The sequence below is a fragment of the Phoenix dactylifera genome, chromosome 7, assembly GCF_051530095.1.
Source record: "Phoenix dactylifera cultivar Ajwa chromosome 7, Ajwa_hap1_PhDact_Kaust_v1.1, whole genome shotgun sequence".
In the NCBI taxonomy this organism is placed as follows: domain Eukaryota; kingdom Viridiplantae; phylum Streptophyta; class Magnoliopsida; order Arecales; family Arecaceae; genus Phoenix; species Phoenix dactylifera.
In genome coordinates this window covers 25,933,751-25,953,826 of record NC_143196.1, presented here as the reverse complement: position 1 = coordinate 25,953,826, position 20,076 = coordinate 25,933,751, and the positions used below count along the sequence as shown (strand labels likewise).

Here is a 20,076-nt window from a genome sequence, read left to right as displayed (position 1 = left end):
TCAAACTCACAAGCTCCTAATACTCAATAAGAGAGCGAAGAAATAAATTATTTTTGTTTCAAAATATGAATTTCTTAGATTCTCTAGCTTCGTAGTGGTTTGTTATAATAACTTTTATGATGTATAAGTGTGATATGATAAGACTGTTCCTGAAGTCTAGTTTCCCCTACATACTATGTTGCAACGAATATTACAGCACCAAACTTCTTGAGTTAATCTCAGTTTTATACAAAGCTGAGGTGAATTTACTTTTTTTATTGGCTCTCTGTTGCTAAATTCACCATGGCCTTCTCCAATTTTTTGCCTGTGTCTGATAAGATTAATGATGACTTGAACCAGCCTGCAAAAGCCAATGAAGTGGAGAGGGTGGAGTGTCGCTGCTGTGGAATGTCAGAGGACTGCACCCCGACCTACATTCGCCGTATCCGAGAATTCCATTGCGGCAATTGGATCTGTGGGCTTTGCGCAGAGGCAGTGAAGGAGAAAAAGAAGAGAGCTCCATCAATGGCGATGGAAGAAGCGTTGGAGTCCCATATGGCTCTCTGTAGGCAGTTCAACAGGACAGTCAGGCTCAATCCAGAGCTTTCTTTGGTTGGCGCAATGAGGGATATAGCAAGGAAGAGCTTCCAATACAGGGCTTCCCATGGCTCCTATGCACCAAAGATTGCAAGGTCCAGCAGCTGTGGGCCTAAGGCCAAAGCCGAGATCGGAAGCTCATCGATCCAGTGATCCATAGCAGTGCTATTGGAGATGACCAAGCTAAGAGTAGAGCAGAGTACTAACTTAGTAGATTATCCCTTTGGACTTACAGGTCTGGTTAGAAATTTAACCTGTTCTTGCAAGCATAACTATAGAAATTGAACGAGAGTATGACGAAAAAATTAATGTTAAAGTCTGTATTGGCAGAGCAATGAAACATGGAATAATTCGATGAGCATCTCAAGAGTGGTGCTACCTCACAGAGAATTTGATAGGTCTAAAGAGGAAGTCACACATCAGTTGTGTGACACTTTATGAGAATTCCGTGATATTTTAGCACTTTCCACATTTCAGTAAATTGAGAATTGTTTAAAGGATTATTGTTTTTGAGATCTAGGATGGGAGAAATGCTGAATCGAATCCAGATCTTTGATACCAACCCCTAAGGACTTCATGAGCTGCACGAGCCGGCACCCTCAGCATATTGATACTCATTGATGTAGATAATCCTCGTCTCAAAGAATCATCGGTAATTATTAATGATTTGAAGAATATCTCAATGGATTGTTGAATATTAAAGACAAAAATCAAACACAGGGCTTGTTAAAACATAAGCCTTCCTTTTCAATTAGAGCTGCAAGTATATCCTATAAGAATGTAACTGCCAAGTAAAGCTCTATCATGATGCTCATGATAAGCTTGGATGAAAATGGCTTGAACAAAAATAATTCCCTTCATGATTCCGTTTGATCTGGTAGCCAAAGAAAAGGCTTTAGTTGCTGATCTATTCAATCTCTGGGGAACTTGGATTGAAGCTTGGAGTTTTGCCAGCATATTCTCCAAGGTGCCAATTACGAGTTAATAGAATTAATAGATCAGCTGCAGAATGTCTACAACGCCAATAGAACTGATAAGTTTAGTTGGAGATTGAATGAAAAAGGAACTTTATTGGTAAGCAACTGCTATGGAAAGCTGCACTGTGGATAACTCCTTCACCAGATAAGATTTAAATGTTTCAATGTCCATTTCTCTAAACACGAATTTCGATGGCTGATGATTTAAAGAAAGAAATTGGGAAGGGGAATGTTCATCATCTGTTCTAGTCAGGTCCCTGACTAACCCTTCTTACCGAATGAACTTGATGAATCTTGGAATTTGGATGAATAAATTCCCAAAATTTGCCATATCAGTCGGTACCAGTGCATATGGACCGAACCGGTATACAGTACAAAAGGCATACTGACATTTGGTATGCCATACCCAATGTACTGACACTATAATAGAATAATTTCAGTACAATATCCAGTACCAAGACTATAGTTCTAGATATACTTTCTCACTGAAGACTGAACCAGATTAACTTCTTAAAAGGAAGCAGAGGCTTCTAACCCTTAAAAAAAGGAAGGGGACGTTACTGCTGAATCTTTAAAGGGCGTTGATTGGTTCCTGCTGTTTATTATATTGTTATGTCATTTTTCTTTGACTATAGATTTCTTTCGCTGATGTACTCTATTATTTACCTGTCTTGCACTTTTTCTTTCCTTTCATTTCCTTCGTGAAAGTGATCAAGCAGTTGCACTTTTTTTACGGAATGCAGAGGAAGTGAGAGTCTTCCTCCATGATTTATCAAGAGTAAATGGTTACAAGCAAGTTACATGCACAAATACAAGCTGAAGGAGGTGGAAAGATAACAAAGGGTGGGGTGCTGAGAGCAACACAACTACAAATACAAGGCAGAGAGTTTGGTAGAAATGTTTCTGTGGCTATCTATTGATCTGGCTGAGCAAGGGTTAGGCCATAAGCTGAACAAGTGGAGGACCTTGAAGAGAATAGAAGAAGCTGAGGCCTGCAGTTTCAAGAAAATCCTTGCAGTGAAAGCCCCATTTTCCTTACATAAGACTGGCGCATTTCTTTTCGCTCAAAGAGTTTTTATTTTCCTAATAGAAAATTGTATCAAGAAAGTTTCAGAAAACAAATTAACCCAGAAATCATTCAGAACAAAAACCCAAATTTTATGTATTCAGTACTGCTTAATCAATGTTCAGATTTTTATGCCAATTAGCCTAACCTTAGCTGGTTGGCATCTGTATACACTTGGAGAGGTCCAAGGCCCAAATCTTCAGTCCTTTACCAAAACACTCTATTGAAAAAAGTTGAAACAATAAGAGACTTGAAATCATCCGAACCAAGATCCTAAACTTTATTAGTATTTGATACACTGTTTGAAGTCTCGTCAAAGCTGAAACTTAATAAGAAGAGTGATTTGGGTAAATCAAGAAGATGAAACGCACCAGAAATCTTCTTGGAGTCCCATAACAGGTCAAAACAAGCTGCCCTAGAAGTTTTCAACTGCAATAATATGTGCTTTTCAATCCTTATGAAGTGAGTCAAAAAATGACTAGATGTTGTATCTTGACTAGTAAGACATTAACCCCAACTCCAATCCTTCTAGTGCTCAAGCTGTTGTCATCTTCCAATGACCAAGTGGACAAGATTTCTTCTGTTAGAACCATCTTAGAGATGCACTTCTCATGGTACTTGTGAGATCAGTCAAGAGGCGTCACCCTGCTCCCCACCTCGAAGTTCTTCAAGACATTACACGTGTTGTGATTGCAACCAATGGTACTAGCAAATTATGAAATAGAGAATATAATAAAGCAAAACAACCACATAAGAGAAACAGAAATTTAAGGTGGTTCGGCCTTGGGCCCATCTCCACCAGCAGTGAGAGCAGGAAATTTCACCACATCAAAAGAGAGAAAACAAGGGTGGCTTACAAATTTGAAGAAGAAAGAAAAGAAAAACTTTAGAACGACTCCCTAGAAAGGGTGGTGGTTGCCTTCCTCTCATATGTGACCAAAAAGTGTAAAATAAAGGTTTGAAACCCTTTCAACAAAGGTGGTTCACGTGACCTAAACTAAAGCCACACATAAGAATGAAAAAAAAGAATTGATTGGGTATGATAAGGTGCACCAAACTAACGTACACCAACCCATTCATTTCATACCACATCATAACAAATCTCCATCTTGGTTTGAATTAAATCAAGAGACACCAAATGATTTTTCTTTACTACCACAAAACCCTGAACGACATCTCACAAACTGCAAATACTAATCAAGTCCAACCAATTCTTGAACTTGAGAGTAGTAACAAGCTACTGTAGCAACTTTTCTAACTAAAATAATGACTTGTGATACAATTTTTCAAATGAAGTGATATCTGACATCAATATGTTTGGTCCTCTCATGATATATTTGATTTTTGGTTAAATGTATAGCAGCACTTCGGCTATCACAAAATATAATAGTCTCAATCCACTATAAACCCAGATCACTAACCAAACCTCTAAACCAAATAGCTCATTTTACTGCTTCTGTAATTGCTATATACTCTGCCCCAAAGCAATTGTAGACTGTAGAGTTGCTTTCTAACTAATGACACAACCACAAAGAGTGAAGACATAACCTGCCAGAGATCTCTTATCCAAATCATCAATATAATCAGAATTGACAAATCCAACAATACTAGTATTACTGCTAGAACTACTATCATATATCAAGTTGATTCGAGATTACAATCATCACTAGAACAACCAATAGATACGGATAAAACGGTTTCAGCACAATCAGAATTATCTGTTGCAACAATAGCAGTATCACCAGTATTTGAGACTTTTTCTTCCCAATGGTTCATCTATCACCTCTCCCTCAGAAAAAAATCCATATTAAGCAACACACGCGTCACTTGACGTAATGATAGTTAAAAAACTCTATTTTTAATATATTAAATGGGAAGTACATAGAGGGATTTTTTTTTTGTTGCTAAAATTGATGATTTATATAGTTCCAGGCAGCTCGGGTACTTTTGGACTGACTGGCCACATACAAGGTACCTAGTTCGCAGCTTTGTTAATCTTTTTGAATACATACCTGGCCTGAAAGGCCACACTGCCACTTAATATAGTCTAAATATCTCGAAGCAAAGGGTGGCACTCTCCACCGCCGCTGGAGGGACTGCCCTTTGAATGTAGTAAAAGTTTTAAAAACTCTTCCCCTAATTTGCCTATCCCTCTTGCATGGTCTCCCTCTTCCCTTCCCCCTCCTTTTCTCTTCCATGGATCTTGATTTCCTTCTCACCCATTCTCTTTTCCTCTCTCTTCCCCTTTCTGAGTGCTGTGAGATCTTCCTCTCTTTTTTCCTTTTTTTTTTTTGCTGAAAGAAAGGGGAAGAGGGGAGGAAGAGACAAGCCCACCCCCGCGTAGCAGCCCCCACTGGAACCCCACCCCGCCAAGAGAATATTCGATGCGGGCAGAAATGACCATGTGTTGGGCACCCCGGCCGGTTTTACTCATACCCTCCCCATCCGTGGGCCCAGCTCGGTTATCCCTTTGGGCTCCGGCACGAATACCACGTGTGAGTACATCACACCTGGCACCACCGAGGCTACCAGCAGAGCGATACGTCCTTCCAGACCCCGTGTCCGAGCAGGGAGCATCCGGTCTCCACAATTTAATCGACGCCCGTGCGTTTCGAACTCGGAACCACTTGGTTGGAAGTAAGGCCACACTCCCACTACCACCTCAGAGATCTTCCTCTTTCGCAATTTCTTTTATCTTGAACCTCTATTATGTGGGCTGTGGTGTGGGGTTTGTGATGATGACAGTCTCCCTATCTCAGCCTTATGTTTGTCGAATCCGGACCTTCTCTTCTTCCCCTCCCTCCTCTTCCCAGCAGGATCGCCTCTCTATCCTTTTTGTTAATCGATGGTTCGAAGCCATGCGTTCTCTTTTTATTATCGGATGGCATAAATTTCGACACGGTTCTTGATGGTAGCGGTGGACTGGTCTCTGTCAGATATTTGAATTTTAGATTCTAAATTTCAAAATTTGAATTATATTGGGGGGGGGGGGGGGGTTGAAATTTGAATTTGGGAGGTCATTTTGGATGACTACACAAGAGTTTGGAAGTTTTTCTTCTTTTTTTTTTCTTTCCTTTATGCTGGACGGCGGTCCAAATTCATTCAAATCTCCTTACAAGCATGAGTGGTCAACCCTAATGATTCTGTATTATAATATCTTCACTCTGATACCATGTGTAATAATTCAGGATTTTATCCAAACAAACTAGTCATAAAGTATTATTTGGGTTCTTTTGTTCTGTACAAATATCCAATATCTATTCAGTGCATAGTGAAGCATAGTGGTTAAGATCAAATAATAGCGATAGCTGCTAGGCGGAGGCGATCTTGCTATTTCTAATGATAGAGGATTTTGTGACGATCCTAGTCGCTAAAGAGGACACTGAAAGATCACGATAGATTGGTCGACCACAAAACATAGGAAAAGAACCGAGAGCAACAAGAAAAATTATATTCTGTACCATATGCATCACAGGGCCATGCACCATGATAATTATCTCGTTGCATTTTTATAGGCCTTATTCATCATACACTCATCTCGGTGATTGACTGATAGAAGATGAAATGATTAGCATGGTGCATGCCGGAGTTGGTGCACGTGATGTAGAATATAATTTCTTAAGCGATAGGATGTGGATATGAAGAAAAACTAGAATACGGGTTCAAACAAAAGAATCCCTCCTGTCTCCAATGTATCAAGGCTGTGCTCGCACCTTCTTGACATGCCAAAGATCTACCTCGAAGACAAAAAAAAGGGAGCTTAAATTAAAATAGGTTAGGTGTTGGGCCCGGTATAGATGTCAATTTACTAAAAATCAAAGCATGATGCTCTCGAAGCACTTGCCCTTCGTATGACATTATCACTTCCCATCATTAATATGCATCCACAAATATTAATCGAGCAGAAGTGGATTTATTTATTTTAGAAAAGCAATATTTGTAACACGAACATACATCCACAAATATACCCATATGATTCCTTTATTTCTTATCTAACAAAGAAAAAATATATTTAAGAATACTATTTTGCCCTCCCGCCACCTTCATAAGGCATGTCCAACTCATAATTTTTTCAGGCTGCCAGGGACAAAATTGGTACCTGTCGCTATCTCCATCTCTTGCCCCAAACTAAAATTAAAGCCAATTGGATTAAAAATACATTAGTTTAACTAAACGAATAATTGTCCTTAATTAAGCTTTAGTAAATTAAACCCACTTCCTTCTCTTCTTCTCCCCCGGCACCCCCCCCCCCCCCCTCCCCCCCTCCCTCTTCTCTCTCTCTCTGTCGTCTCTTTGTCATTTTTCTCTCCACGCCTTCCTGCATTTCCACTCCACTTATTTTCTCTTTCTTGGCATCGAAATTCCGGCGATGGCGGCGGCGACGAGGGAGGAGTACGTGTACATGGCGAAGCTGGCGGAGCAGGCGGAGCGGTACGAGGAGATGGTGGAGTTCATGGAGAGGGTCACGGCGACATTGCCGGAGGGTGTGGAGCTCACGGTGGAGGAGCGAAACCTCCTCTCCGTTGCCTACAAGAACGTCATCGGCGCCCGCCGGGCCTCGTGGCGGATCGTCTCGTCCATCGAGCAGAAGGAGGAGAGCCGCGGCAACCAGGACCACGTCGCCGCCATCCACGACTACCGCGGCCGGATCGAGGCTGAGCTCACCAACATCTGCAACGGAATCCTCAAGCTTTTGGATTCTCGCCTCGTCCCCTCCGCCGCCACGGCCGACTCCAAGGTCTTCTACCTCAAGATGAAGGGGGACTACCACCGCTACCTCGCCGAGTTCAAGATCGGATCCGACCGCAAGGACGCCGCCGAAAATACCCTCAACGCCTACAAGTCCGCCCAGGTCGGGATCCCATTCCGATCAGATCCGATGTTGCTAGGTTTAGGAGTTTCAGATCGGAACGAGAAATTTTGGTTCTTTTCTGCAATTGATGGTGGGTTTGATTAGGTTTTGAGATGTTGATTTGATGTTGGATCTGTAGGATATAGCGTTGGCGGAGTTGGCACCGACGCATCCAATCCGGCTGGGGCTGGCGCTCAATTTCTCGGTGTTCTACTACGAGATCTTGAATTCTCCTGACAGGGCTTGTTCTCTTGCCAAGCAGGTGAGCAGATTGGATCTTGTGCTTGTTTCTGCTCTTTGTTGAATTGATGATTATATTTGCTCTTGGTGTTTTGATCCGAATTTGTAGAAGTGAATTATATGCTAGGATTTGTAGAAATGAATTATATCTGATTTAGTTAGTTGTTCGTTTGACTGGAATTGGGAACGTTCTCTTTCTTAGGGTGTTTCGAATTCGCTGTAAGATTTTAAGTTGTTATGAATAGCTCCATTTTTTATTTTTTTTGACATTGCTTCGATTATAATTTCTCCAATATAGCTAAGATTTATCAACAGGACAACTGATGTATAAGAAAATATGAGATATCTTGAATAGAGAAAGGAGATAAAAAAAATGAAGAGTGATGAGATCTCAGAATGATCTGTAGGACATCTCTGTATTTCCAGGTCATCTGCTATTGCATGATATTCTAGATTAGTTTATTATGAAATCTGCTATGTAAATGATATACAGAACTTGGATGCCTCCTCTTATGGATGTTTATGGATATATCATCTTGTGATGCCAAAATTTGTCCAATGTATTCAGGAATTATCAGCCACATAGTTTTCAGGATATAATGTGAATTATATAGAAAAAGTACCATGAGACCTAACTCTTTTACCAAAAGAAACCTCTGCACTGATGGCATGTCACATGGCTCAAGGGCATTGATGCGATCCATGGTGGTTTCGTGATATAAAGAACCGATTCCTTAGTGCCATATGGCATGCCAATGGTGCATCCCTTTTTGCCCTTTGGTAATAGGGTTGGCCCTCTGGCTTTGCTTGAGATAATATTAATGGGGGGATATCTGGTAAAAGGTTGTGTAAACACTATGCTTGTTTCAGTTCACCTGCTTTGCCATGAGGTCATTCTGAAATTTTTATTATTGAAGGTTATTTGACTGGGCCATTGCGGTACATAGATAGTACGACCTGACTGCTAGATTTTTACTGGAAGATCAGCTGGTGGAGATAGTCATCATCTTTTTCTACTTGTGGTTCAAATCTTCAACCTCGTTGTTTAGGATGCTGTGATCATTTTTCCAATATGTTTCATAATATCGTAATTGCAGTGGATTGCTAATTTGTAGTCTTTCCAAAAATCTACCACATTTCTTCCTTCTTTTGTTTTTTTAAATATCATAACTAAGAGTGCAGGAACTAAGTACTTTGTGCTCTCTCGGTCTAGTTCCTGGATGCCCAGATAAAACTTAAAGATATCTGGGTGTCCTATAGTGGACATACAGTCTTGTTTCATACCATGCCCATGTCATAGGATTGTTGTTTTTTGAGTTTCAGTTATTACACAATTATGAAGGTTCCATTCGTTCATTTTCTCTGTTTTCTGTCAGAGCTTATCAACTTGTTTGGTGTATCTATGTCTCAGTTTCCATTGAATTACAGCATGTACCTCCATCAAAATAGGTCATGGACCCACTAAATGTCTTAACTGCAAGGATGTCCCTGGTGCAACAATTCCTATATGATTGTTTGTGTGTTTTTTTTAAAAAAAGAAAAGTCATTGATTCTCTACAATTTATTCAATTTGATATCCATTTTGGATAGTCAAAAATCAAATGCGATCTTCCTAGCTATGATTGGGTCCTTTGACTTTGGTTATTCTTCTACAAGATTCATTTGTTCCTACAATTTGACAGATCATCTTCTGTTGGGTGATCGTAGTGTGATGTAGGGTTTCTGCTTTCATTTTGCCCCATGTTTCTACTTCGATTTCAAAGACCTTGCGAGGCTATCGGTTCTTAATCCGTTTTAATCTTGTAATTCTCCAGATAATTGTAAGTTAATGTCTTCCTCTTTGCTGTTATCTGTTCTAAGGCTCGGATGGAGAGGACCTCTCCAATAATGTGGTTTCCATCATTTGTTGTACTTTGTCTGACTCATTCTTGCGAAAATAAACCTAAACCTTTTAGAGGGGGATTACAGTATATCCTGATTGCTTTCTATTGTATAAAAATTACTGAAATTACACTCTCATTTTTATTTTTAGGCTTTTGATGAAGCAATTGCTGAACTGGATACTCTTGGAGAGGAATCATACAAGGATAGCACGCTGATCATGCAGCTTCTCCGTGACAACCTTACCTTGTGGACTTCAGATATGCAGGTCTTGCACACGCTCTGATGAACATTGTCAATATTCTACCTGCCATATTTCAGCTCTGTCTTTATCTGCAATTCAATTAAATGATATGCATATATTATCTACAGGATGATGGGGCAGATGAGATCAAAGAGACAACCAAACATGAGGATGAGCAGTAGCTAGTAAAAAAATGTCTTCCACTACTGCTCTTTGTGATTCTTAGGTGTTTCAGCTTGCAGATTGACCACCATCTTCTTTACCAAGTCTTTTTTTTTTCTTCTTTTTCTTTTTTTCCTGGCTTGTGTTTTAGAAAATCCTTCCTGTTTCATGTCTCTTCTGCTGGTGTTGTTTGCATCTGACAATGCTAAAAAAATTGCTATCTTATGTTTGGCCTTGGAAGTTCCCCTCGTTTATGAGATATGCTGGTTGCATTGCTTATATAATATGGGGAGACTAATCTCAGATGCATGCAAATTATCCTACAGTTTTTGTTACTACTGCTCTGGTGCATTTTCCTGATAATTACCAACTTTTAGGATGTCAGTTGCCCAAAAGACCAGATGTATTATTTTATCCTATCAGCTTGAGTTTTATCCATGTTTATTATATACGATTCAAGTTATCCATCTTGATTAAATGTAACTATTTTCGAATTCATGATATGGATAACCATGTTGATATGATTAGTTTGGAAGAGTGTGATTAATCTGCTGAAGAGACAACAACATGTAATTGAAGCTTATTTTATTAGAAAAATTATCCAACTTTCAAAATGTAAAGAAATTTATATAATAATGAAACTTATTTAGGGATTTTATCCGACTACTCCAGTAATATTTTTTCCTTAACACCATATCTAACATACATTTTTGCATCTTTACATCAGATATGATCTGTATTAGTAAGATAAAAAATATCAACCCAAGCTTCTGTTTATAATTTGTCTTCTAGGTAGCTTGAGGGAGAATTTATAGAACAGCAATAAAAGATACGAAATTGTGTACTCAGAGTATATAACTTAAGCATAGCAAAAATTATGAATGCTAAAAGGGATGTATGCTAAATTTCAAAATGATAGATTGAGAAATAATTTATGAGAACTGTACATGTTGCACAGATTGAAGATTAAAGTGATGGAGAAAATATGTATAAAAAAAATCTGATATTCTCTTGATCTGATCATGAATGCGGCAGTTTACTTTGCTGATAAATTCTCTTAATGGTTGTATCAGCTACTTGAGTTCAAGCCCAAATCTTTATTAAGGTTTAAGGGGTTATTGGTTGTTGCATAATTAATACATCTTTCTATTGAAATTAAAAGAAAATGTATATAAATTGCCTTTCCAGTTCTTGTGATGCAGCTGCATGACTTTGCGAGACCAATGGATGGCATCTGACAGCATAGCAGCGGTGCATTGTGTTGCGGAGTTGGGGGGGCCACCCTGAAGCTGATCCACAAATGAAAATAGGATAAGATCAAGGATAGTGCCATGGCGCAACTCGTGTCACCCAAATTTATTAGAAAAAATAATAACAAGAACCAACAGTAAATTTCTCTCGATTCAGATATGGCCCATCGAATGGCAGTCGAAGATCACGTCTGATCTGATGTGGGAAAAGCATATGTGGGGTAGAGAAACGTTTGGGTATGTAAAAATCTGAAGTAGGAGCCCGGTTCTCTCTCTTTATTTTTTTCTTTTTCTGACATAGCTTACGTCTTTCTTGAATTCTGATTGGTGGCGGTGGAATATGTGCAGTCCCACCAAGGTTACTTCCTCCCAATCCTCGCAGTGAGCGAAAAGAACTTCTTGACCGGTTTTTGATGCGATTGTTGAATGCCATTTCCCTCATCCAAGATGTCCGTGTTTTGGTTAGATTTTTATTAGAATGCGACATATGTGATACATGTGAGAAGTACTATGAATGAAGGTGATCTTCTAATTTTAAATAAATTACTTATGTAATTTGATAAACTCTAATAAATGAAGATCTCTACTGCTTACATGAGGTGGCTGATCCTTGACACTCAAATTTTAGGAAGTTCCCTTATCTTAGGAATGTTGTGGGTTTCAATAGAACCAAACTTTATTTGTGCGGATGACTCATCACTATTGCGAGGACTCATGCAAGCGTGCATTTAGTTCCACATTGTTTATTCACTGGGTAGATCTTATGTATTTACACAAAATCAAAAAACTCAATATCTTCCGACTAGCCATTTTGAATGAGGTCATGAATTGTTATAAATGGTATCAGAGCAGATCTGAGCCATAACTTATGTGGACTAGAGGACACTGCAGTATAGATTTATTGGAAATGACCATAGGTCGATCATGGTGGTTGTGATTAGATTTATATAAATTTAAACTCTTAGCCTGACTTGGATGTCAGGCTTAAATGTTGGATATCGCCATTTTGGACGAGGTCCTGAGTTGTTATAACTATTGGAAGAGAAGTTTCGACGACTGGCATTGGATGGATCCAAAAGGTTGAAGTCGGAATTGGAGGAATCAATTGCTGCTTCGAATGCGAAACAGAACTGGTTTATAAATTGTATGAAGATGTCTGAAGAGATGATCCATAAATTGCATCAGGAAAACAGTAAATTAAGTAATTCGCGCGGCCAAGCATAAAAAATTCTAAGTCGAGGGATATACTGAAACAAGCGGTGAATGAAGCTACTGTTGTTGAAGAAGCACTACAGGTTGCTAGGAATGAGAATTCTCAGCTTAAGGACATCTTGTTGGAGAAGGGCAATGCCTTGAAGAGCATAAGGCAAGAATACAAATGCCTCGATGCTAGCAAAGCTGCAACCCTAGATAGTGTCGAGGAGCTGAAGAGCTTGCTTGCTGCAACGTCAACTGTGGACTCGAGAAAAACCCTCATTTGGTTTGAGACTAGATCAGTCTCGCAGCCGAAGGAATTAACTACTAAATAGTAGAAGGCACTAAAAGAATTTTCAGATTTCCATCTGGTAGATGAAAGGGTGGAGTCCACGACTTCAAAATGGGCATAGGCATTCAATTGGAGAGCCAGCAAAGTTCAAGGGTCCATATGATAGTGTCGCCAGAGCAGAAGGATTCGATGTTTGCATCACTTAGCAATGTCTCTGACGTGAGAGCTGTTTCCTCAGCTGTCACGGATGAGACACTTTACTTTGGTGTTCTTGATAATATAGATAGCATTAAAAGCTGATGTGGCAGTATAGAGCTTGATGTGGCAGAATACGAGTTATTATAGCAACTCAGAAGTTGATGTAGCAGATTAAGAGTTAACATAACAACTCAGAAACCGATATCTGATGTGTCTGACTGATGTAGCAGATTAAGAGTTAACATAACAACTCAGAAGCCGATATCAGACTAACATGTTTGTTAAGGTGGTTGATTGACTTGTCTTATGATGTGGCAGCAAGAAGACGCATAGAAGATGACAGTTGTAGTGACGACAAGCTTGGAGAGAAGGCAATCGAAAGTCGACAATCCTCATAGACGGAGGCACCATTGAAGAGGAGCAATTGGCTTCGAACTGGGGTGCAAAAGAGCCGAAAGCAGCAAATAAAATCAGAAATGGAGAGAATGTGGCCGAGTGACGGTGAGGAGAAACAACTGAAGATCTGAAGTTGAGAAAAAATGCGATGAAAAGGAGTTGAGAATTCATAGAAAACAAAGAATCTTCGGGTAGTAATCTATCAGAAATAGAGAATATGCAGATCTACTAATGAGATCAATATTGATTCATTAGAAAATAGAGATCTACGGAGAAATAGAGGATCTAAGATCTACCAAAAATAGAGAATTTTTGGCTATTTATTCATTCGAAAATAGAGATCGATAAATCGACAATTGGAGTCTTCAAAGCTTCTTGACATGGCAATGATGATCACAACAAAGGCGGAATAGATGATGACAGGTTATGTGATCAGTGGTTCTGATACCATGTTAAAATATTTGTTGAAGAAGTGAAAAACAAAAAAAAAAAGAGAACAATAATTTTATTTCTCTATTTTATCGTATTTGATACATCTCAGGGGTTATATGTACTTTTATATAGATTTCATACAAGATAAATAATATAGCCCGATATACAATCACACTAACAATGGAAAATATTACTGCCCAATACAAGTTGTTTTGTGACCCTAAAATTACTCTAATAAGATCATGCTAAATAAAAAAATAATAAAGGTTGAAAAAGGATTAAGCTAATAAAGAAAAATATTATAGGCGATGGAGGTTGTTAAGTGATCCCTAAAATTATGCTAACACCTCAAGCGTGCTTTCACCCATAGTTTATGGAAGGCTTTTTCTGATAGAGTCAATATCGTAGTCCAACCGTGGTCAGTTGGAAATGTAGAGTTTTTGCAGGTTATGAAACGTTAGACCTAAATGTCGCGGTGCTTTAATTGTTGATTTTTTGGATGAGAGCAATATAGGAACTTTTTCAAACATCAAGTATGTTGCGCCACAAATTTGGAACATGACATAACCATACTACCGAGGGGTACAACCCACGAGAACACAAAGCCGACATTGCTTTTTGATTTTAAATCCATCACAACAAAATATAACAATTAAATATCTAATTTTTTTATCCATTAAATAAAACCAATTTTGGTTCAAAGCATCTAAATCCAAATCAATACTAAACCCATCACCCTCATCATTCAGAAAATCATTAGCTACAAATTTATGGTCAATACTAAAATTTTTTTACAAAATCGCCAACCTCGCTAGCATGAACTCTAAGTCCGGACCAACCTTCGTCCCTACTGATCCTATTTATTTGAAGAGAAAAAAAATAAAAATAAGGTATATGAGCGACACAACTCAGTAAGTAAACCTTTCACTATATTACTGGATCAAGCATAAGCTCTTTATGTCAATACATCATTTTAAAAAAAATAAGAGATATTCTAAAATAAGCATTTTATAATACAGTATATTAAAAATAGATCATAAAATAAATCATGCACGAACAAATCAATAATCTTTCATCAACATAGTACCAAGTTCATATTGCAAATAAATTCATAAATTATTCTTCATATCATATAATCCTATGATGGATCAAAATATTGCTCATAGATATTCGTGCTATGGTCACTATAACTCGTGACATGACCATTTTCGTAATCGATAAGATGTCATAGTTTATATTCGTTACTAACTTTAACCCATTGGTAGAGAACCGTTTTCGTTAGATGCTAGCTCTAGGTTGTTGATTGACCCCTATTTCTAGAGACGGTCATAGCAATCTGAGAGCCTTTGAAAACTGATATCTTTTCTTAATATATATATATATACAAATAGATGAAAAATACTAAATAGCATGATCAAATTTATATTTCATAACAAAGTTATTTTCATTAAAACATTCATGAAACTATTTTTCATAATAAATCATGATTTTCATAACATATATGCTGATCCATAATTTTAAAAAAGCCTAATATTTCCATAAGAAAATTTTATATCATGAAATACATGATAATTTGAAAAGTAATGAGTGCAATATCTACATGCTTCTTCCATCTTAAACCATCAACGTTCAGTTAACCTTATAAAAATATTAAAAGCATAATTACTTTCTGTTTGACAATTTTAATCGAATTAAAATAATAAGGAATGGAGACGAGCATTTGACGATTCCGGGTAGGTCAAGCTTGAGCATTTTGATCAACATATTATAGGGCATGAACTCGATTAGAGCCAGAGTCATTTAACATACTTCATCATCAGTGGGTTCCATGGACCTTGACAAGGCGGGGTGATTGGTCCAACAGGCGACGCTGGGCACCCAAGCAATTCAAGATCTCTTTTTAGGGGTCAACTCGAGTTTGCAAATTAAGTCGACATGACCCGACTTCGAATTTCTTGGACATTCTAGAGAGAGAAAGTGTAGAGAGCGGAGAGAAGTGGAGAGAATAAGGAAAGGAGAACTGTGAGGCTTCCTCTCTCTCTTCTTCTTCTTTCCATGAAGTGGAAGGTGCTCGGCGGCTGAGCCGCTTGTGGCCGGCGACCCTCGGCAGTCGACGGTGCTGGCGGCATGCCACACCCAGCGATGGTCGGCTGGAATGAGAAAAAAGAAGACGAAATAGAGGAAAAGCAAGGGAAATCGTCTGAGACCAATCCGGTAATTTGCTAACCGGATTTGAGATGGAGACAGTGGCCCAAAGGCCGGAAAAAGGGAGAAATGAAGCTTACCTAGTCTCTGGCGAGTTTCCCTGGTTGGATCGATAGTGAAGCCCCCTAGATCCGCTGCGGAGCAACAAGAGATCTAAACCCAAAGGAGAGAAAGAAAGAAGAGGACTCCTGGTCGGAGTCCGATTCTTCCTCTCCACGCACACAGGCCATATGGGCCTTTGCTCAATGGGTTTTTGGCCTAATTCATATGTGGGCCGGTCAGTGGACCATGCCCTCACAAAGTAAGGGCAGCTGCGGATGTCAAAGGAGTGTTTTGTTCTTAGTTTTTACCTCGACAATAGTAGAAAAACCTCTCTTCTAAAACCTATCTTGAAGTATACATAGAAGCCAATAGGACGGCCGATTGGGTGGCTACCTATGCGGCCCACCACTCAGGGTACACCCTTTGGTCAGGGAAGGAGGAGCTGCCACTAGCACTCCGCGAGCTAGTATATTTTGATTTTATTGAGTGTATTGTCATGAATCTTTCTAAAACCGATATGTAACTCGTTTTTCGGACAGCCTCTGTTGATGTATTTGGCTAGAGAGAAATGGAAGAACTTTTCAAAAAGCAAGTCAGAGCAGCTGGGGATGTCAAGAGGAGTGTTTTGTTCTTTGTTTTTAACTGGACCATAGTGAAAAAAACCTCTCTTCCAAAACCTGCCTCGAATCTTTTTAGATCTTCGATATCCAACTCTTCATCTTCGGATAGCCCAGACTAACAGTTCTTGCTATATCGATTCTTCTTAATAAATTTGGATTGGGATTTTGCCCAATTCATTTCATTGTAAAGAAAAGAAGAAGAATTATTGTTCAAGAGTTCCACATCACAAAACTATGAGTTGCAAGTTTACACAATAAAGGATCCACTGCGCAACAAATGAATACATGATAACAGAGAAACAAGAAGCTCATAACAAATGTATACATGATAAAGACATAGAACAAATACAGAGAAGCAAGGAGTTCATAACAAATGTACACTTTGTGAAGAAGAAGAAGAAGAAGAAGAAGAAGAAGAAGAAGAAGAAGAAGAGAAAAGACAAAAGAAACAAGGAGGAGGTGATGCTTGGTACCCTAGCGCGAGGGCACGTGCATGGAGGACTTCGCTCGATGCCATTTAAAGCCCACAAAAGTCGTCGGGATTGGGCTGGCCCCTGTAACCAGCCTCCACGCAGCCGTCAGAGCAGGCGGGAGCGCATTCCTCCTTGGTCGTTTTTGGGACCTTCATGCACTTATTCTTCATGCAATCGCAGTAGCAGTCGAAATCGCCGTCATCGGCCATCGCTGCGGGGACCGTCGAGGCCATGAGCACCATCGCGGCGATCGCGAGAGCCAGGACAACCTTGTTGAGAGCCATGGCTTTGTGTCTTCCTTTGATGTTTGCACTGGTTTTTGGGAAGTTAATGAAGCGATCGAGCGGGGTGAGGAGGGGAGTGGAGAAGGCAGGATTTAATGGTGTTTGTGAGGGATGGTGTTGTCCGGTGAGCGAATGGATGGGAGTTGAAAGCGGGTGGGTTGTTTTGTTCTACCCATCATGGGTGAAGGGAGAGAGAGATTGAAACGGTCGTGAAGGTTTTGGTGATGGATTTTTTTTTTGTTGGTGTTGTATGGGTGAGATGAGATTGGGAAACAGCCAGTGAGAACGAATAATGCGCAATCCGGTAGGTGAATCGCTGTATGGCTGGCACGACAGTTTTAATGTGTATCTAATAGATTCCATTAACATACTATATTTTCTGAAAAGAATTAGATTGCAATAAGAATTAGATTGCAATATGATTCGACTGCAATTTAGACATAGGCAGATGAATTTGGTGTATTAATCTTATTTGCATCCCTTTCATTCGCTTTTTTTTTCATTGCAGTTATAATATATGGGAACCTTAATCAATTTTTTTAATCTATTGTCTAGCAGAAGATTCATCAAAGTTAGAATGGAAATCTCGAGGGCTTATGCTTGCCATATTTTCCTTTATTTTGAATAAATTCAATATTTTCTAAGGAAAAGTAGAGATATAATTCATATTTTAAGTTCCAGTCAATGTGCCCAATGCAACCCATTCAACCCTTGACCAATCACTCTTTGTCGATCGGGTCTAGGAAATCTTCAAAACTCGTATTGAAACTAAAGGTGCAATGGAGACCAAAAACATAAGTTTGGATTTGGTCGAGCTTGGTTTGAAATTAATTGCAAACTTGAATAATGAGATCAAATCACCGTGGAAGCTTTCCCACTAACACCGCTTTAGTTTCTATTACAGTGCTTGAGAATTTTATGATAGCTAGATTAAAAGGTACAAAGGTTTGGATAGAAGAGAATTCAATGATTGTTGTTGGTTATCTAAAAGTTGGAGGTAGTTGTGATAGCTAATGCCTTCTGGATATTTGCTTCAAACAGACCTCGTTGCATTAGCTTCTTCATAACACATACATTAGATTGGCCAACCAGGTGAAAAAATAGTTGGCCCAAATCGAGATAAAGCTTAGCTTGCTTTCGTTTTTTGGGTGGATCCCAATTTCGATCCATGCAGAAAGTGAACTTATTTTAAGAGTGGTCTCCTAGACAAAGTGTCCTTGCAGAACAAGGTCTGAAACATTCCCTGAAGAGAAGGTTACGCTCATCCAGAAAGGGTCCTTTTGGCATTTCCATAGAAATCCCCTCCTAATTTTGTCAAATTTTGACACCAGCCAAGCAAGAAGAAATAATGATCTCTACTATAAAGGGAGGGCTGAGAGTATGAAGCAGCAGGACTAGTTTCCAACTTGTAAATCTAAAATGAAATTTATCCAGGAGAGGTTTCCAATTGGATCTGGTGAAGGCTTTTGGAGAGAGGGGGAGTCCAATGTATGAGACTAGGAAGTCGCTCTGACCGAACAACTCATAATGCTAGCAGGCAATGATCCCTTTGTTGTGTCCTGATCCAAATGTAGATGAGAGCACCCTCAAAAATTTCCTTCCAATTTAAGATTCTTTTAATCTGAAGTACTAGATTTAGATAGCACCAATTCTCCTGTCTGGCCTAAAGCCATAGATTAAACCCTTGGAGTTGGCAAGGTGAATTATTCTAGTGATGGTATCTGTGACTAGAATGAACAGAAAAGGAGAAATTGGATATCCATGCCGAAGTCCATTCTTGAGGATTATGCTGTTGCCTGACTTTAAGGATTTTTGTGGTCTATCCAAAGTGATAGAATTCAGAAATCCCACTCGATTTGGACAAAGACTTTTTCAAAATGGATGCTGCATGGCGCACCTTCCTCCTTCCTTTTATAGCAATAAGATAAGAGTCTCATATGCAGAAAGATAGCAATCTGATACACACCAAACCTCAATGAAAGTATACCGCACTTTCTTTACCAAAGAATTTAGTTAAGGCTGTAGGCTCTTTCCAAGAGTATTGGTGATTTTGGAAGACTTTTCAGCAAACTCATAGGCCTAAAATTTTTTAATGGTACTTTGTTACTTCCTTGGGGTTCATCCGCTACCACAACATTCTGAAACAAATCCAAGGGTGTCTGGCAAAAGCTACGAGGGTGCAGTGGAAACAATTTTGTTTCGGTTCAGCAGCAAACTTGATCACTTTTTAAGTTATTTTTAACAAGCATTAGCTCCCTTGAGTGCCCATAAATCAATTCCATCTTACTTCCAAATACCTTACAAATCAAGAATAGATCCCATGAAGGAGCAGAGAAAGAAGCCAATGCTTAAAGCAGGGAAGGATCCTGCGATGGAAGCTGCTCTAGCTTTGGAAAACTGCTCAACTAGAGCAACCTGAAGGTCCTGTTGCTGGCAACAATGTCAGCTGTGTGCATGTTGCTGCTGGCCTCCACCGATGATGCCGCTCAACAGTCTGACCAAAACTCAAGTTCAGGACTAACTTGTTATAACCCAGGATGTCACCTAAAATTGGGCTAGCCGGAAGTTGTTATTTAGGTTTCTTGTCCAATATGAGTATCCAAGATTTATCCGGTGGATAGCCGATGTAGGACTAAACACACGCCCACATGAATTCTCGTAGAACCGGTGGCTGAAAAGGTGACTGCTCAAT

General features: G+C 39.3%; 2 protein-coding genes across 2 annotated transcripts; both read left to right on the top strand.

The window, feature by feature from the left end:
• The first annotated feature begins 282 nt into the window (after window positions 1–282).
• LOC103718745 (uncharacterized) lies at window positions 283–729 on the top strand. The gene has a single exon (XM_008807693.2). It carries the CDS (start codon window positions 283–285, stop codon window positions 727–729), a length of 447 nt encoding a protein of 148 aa, XP_008805915.2.
• Window positions 730–6,807: 6,078 nt separating this feature from the next.
• On the top strand, window positions 6,808–10,257 carry LOC103718734 (14-3-3 protein 6-like). Its single transcript, XM_008807682.5, has 4 exons — window positions 6,808–7,471; window positions 7,611–7,733; window positions 9,744–9,860; window positions 9,965–10,257. The coding sequence occupies exons 1-4, from the start codon at window positions 6,989–6,991 to the stop codon at window positions 10,016–10,018; spliced, it is 777 nt and encodes a 258-aa protein (XP_008805904.1). The 5' UTR covers window positions 6,808–6,988; the 3' UTR covers window positions 10,019–10,257.
• The last annotated feature ends 9,819 nt before the right edge of the window (window positions 10,258–20,076 follow it).

Excerpts from the sequence above, each read along its gene's own strand:
- LOC103718745 (XM_008807693.2), top strand. The coding sequence starts at position 283 with ATGGCCTTCTCCAATTTTTTGCCTGTGTCTGATAAGATTAATGATGAC.
- LOC103718734 (XM_008807682.5), top strand. The coding sequence starts at position 6,989 with ATGGCGGCGGCGACGAGGGAGGAGTACGTGTACATGGCGAAGCTGGCG. Across the intron at positions 7,472-7,610 it reads ACGCCTACAAGTCCGCCCAG|GATATAGCGTTGGCGGAGTT; the intron begins GTCGGGATCCCA and ends TTGGATCTGTAG. Across the intron at positions 7,734-9,743 it reads CTTGTTCTCTTGCCAAGCAG|GCTTTTGATGAAGCAATTGC; the intron begins GTGAGCAGATTG and ends TTTTATTTTTAG.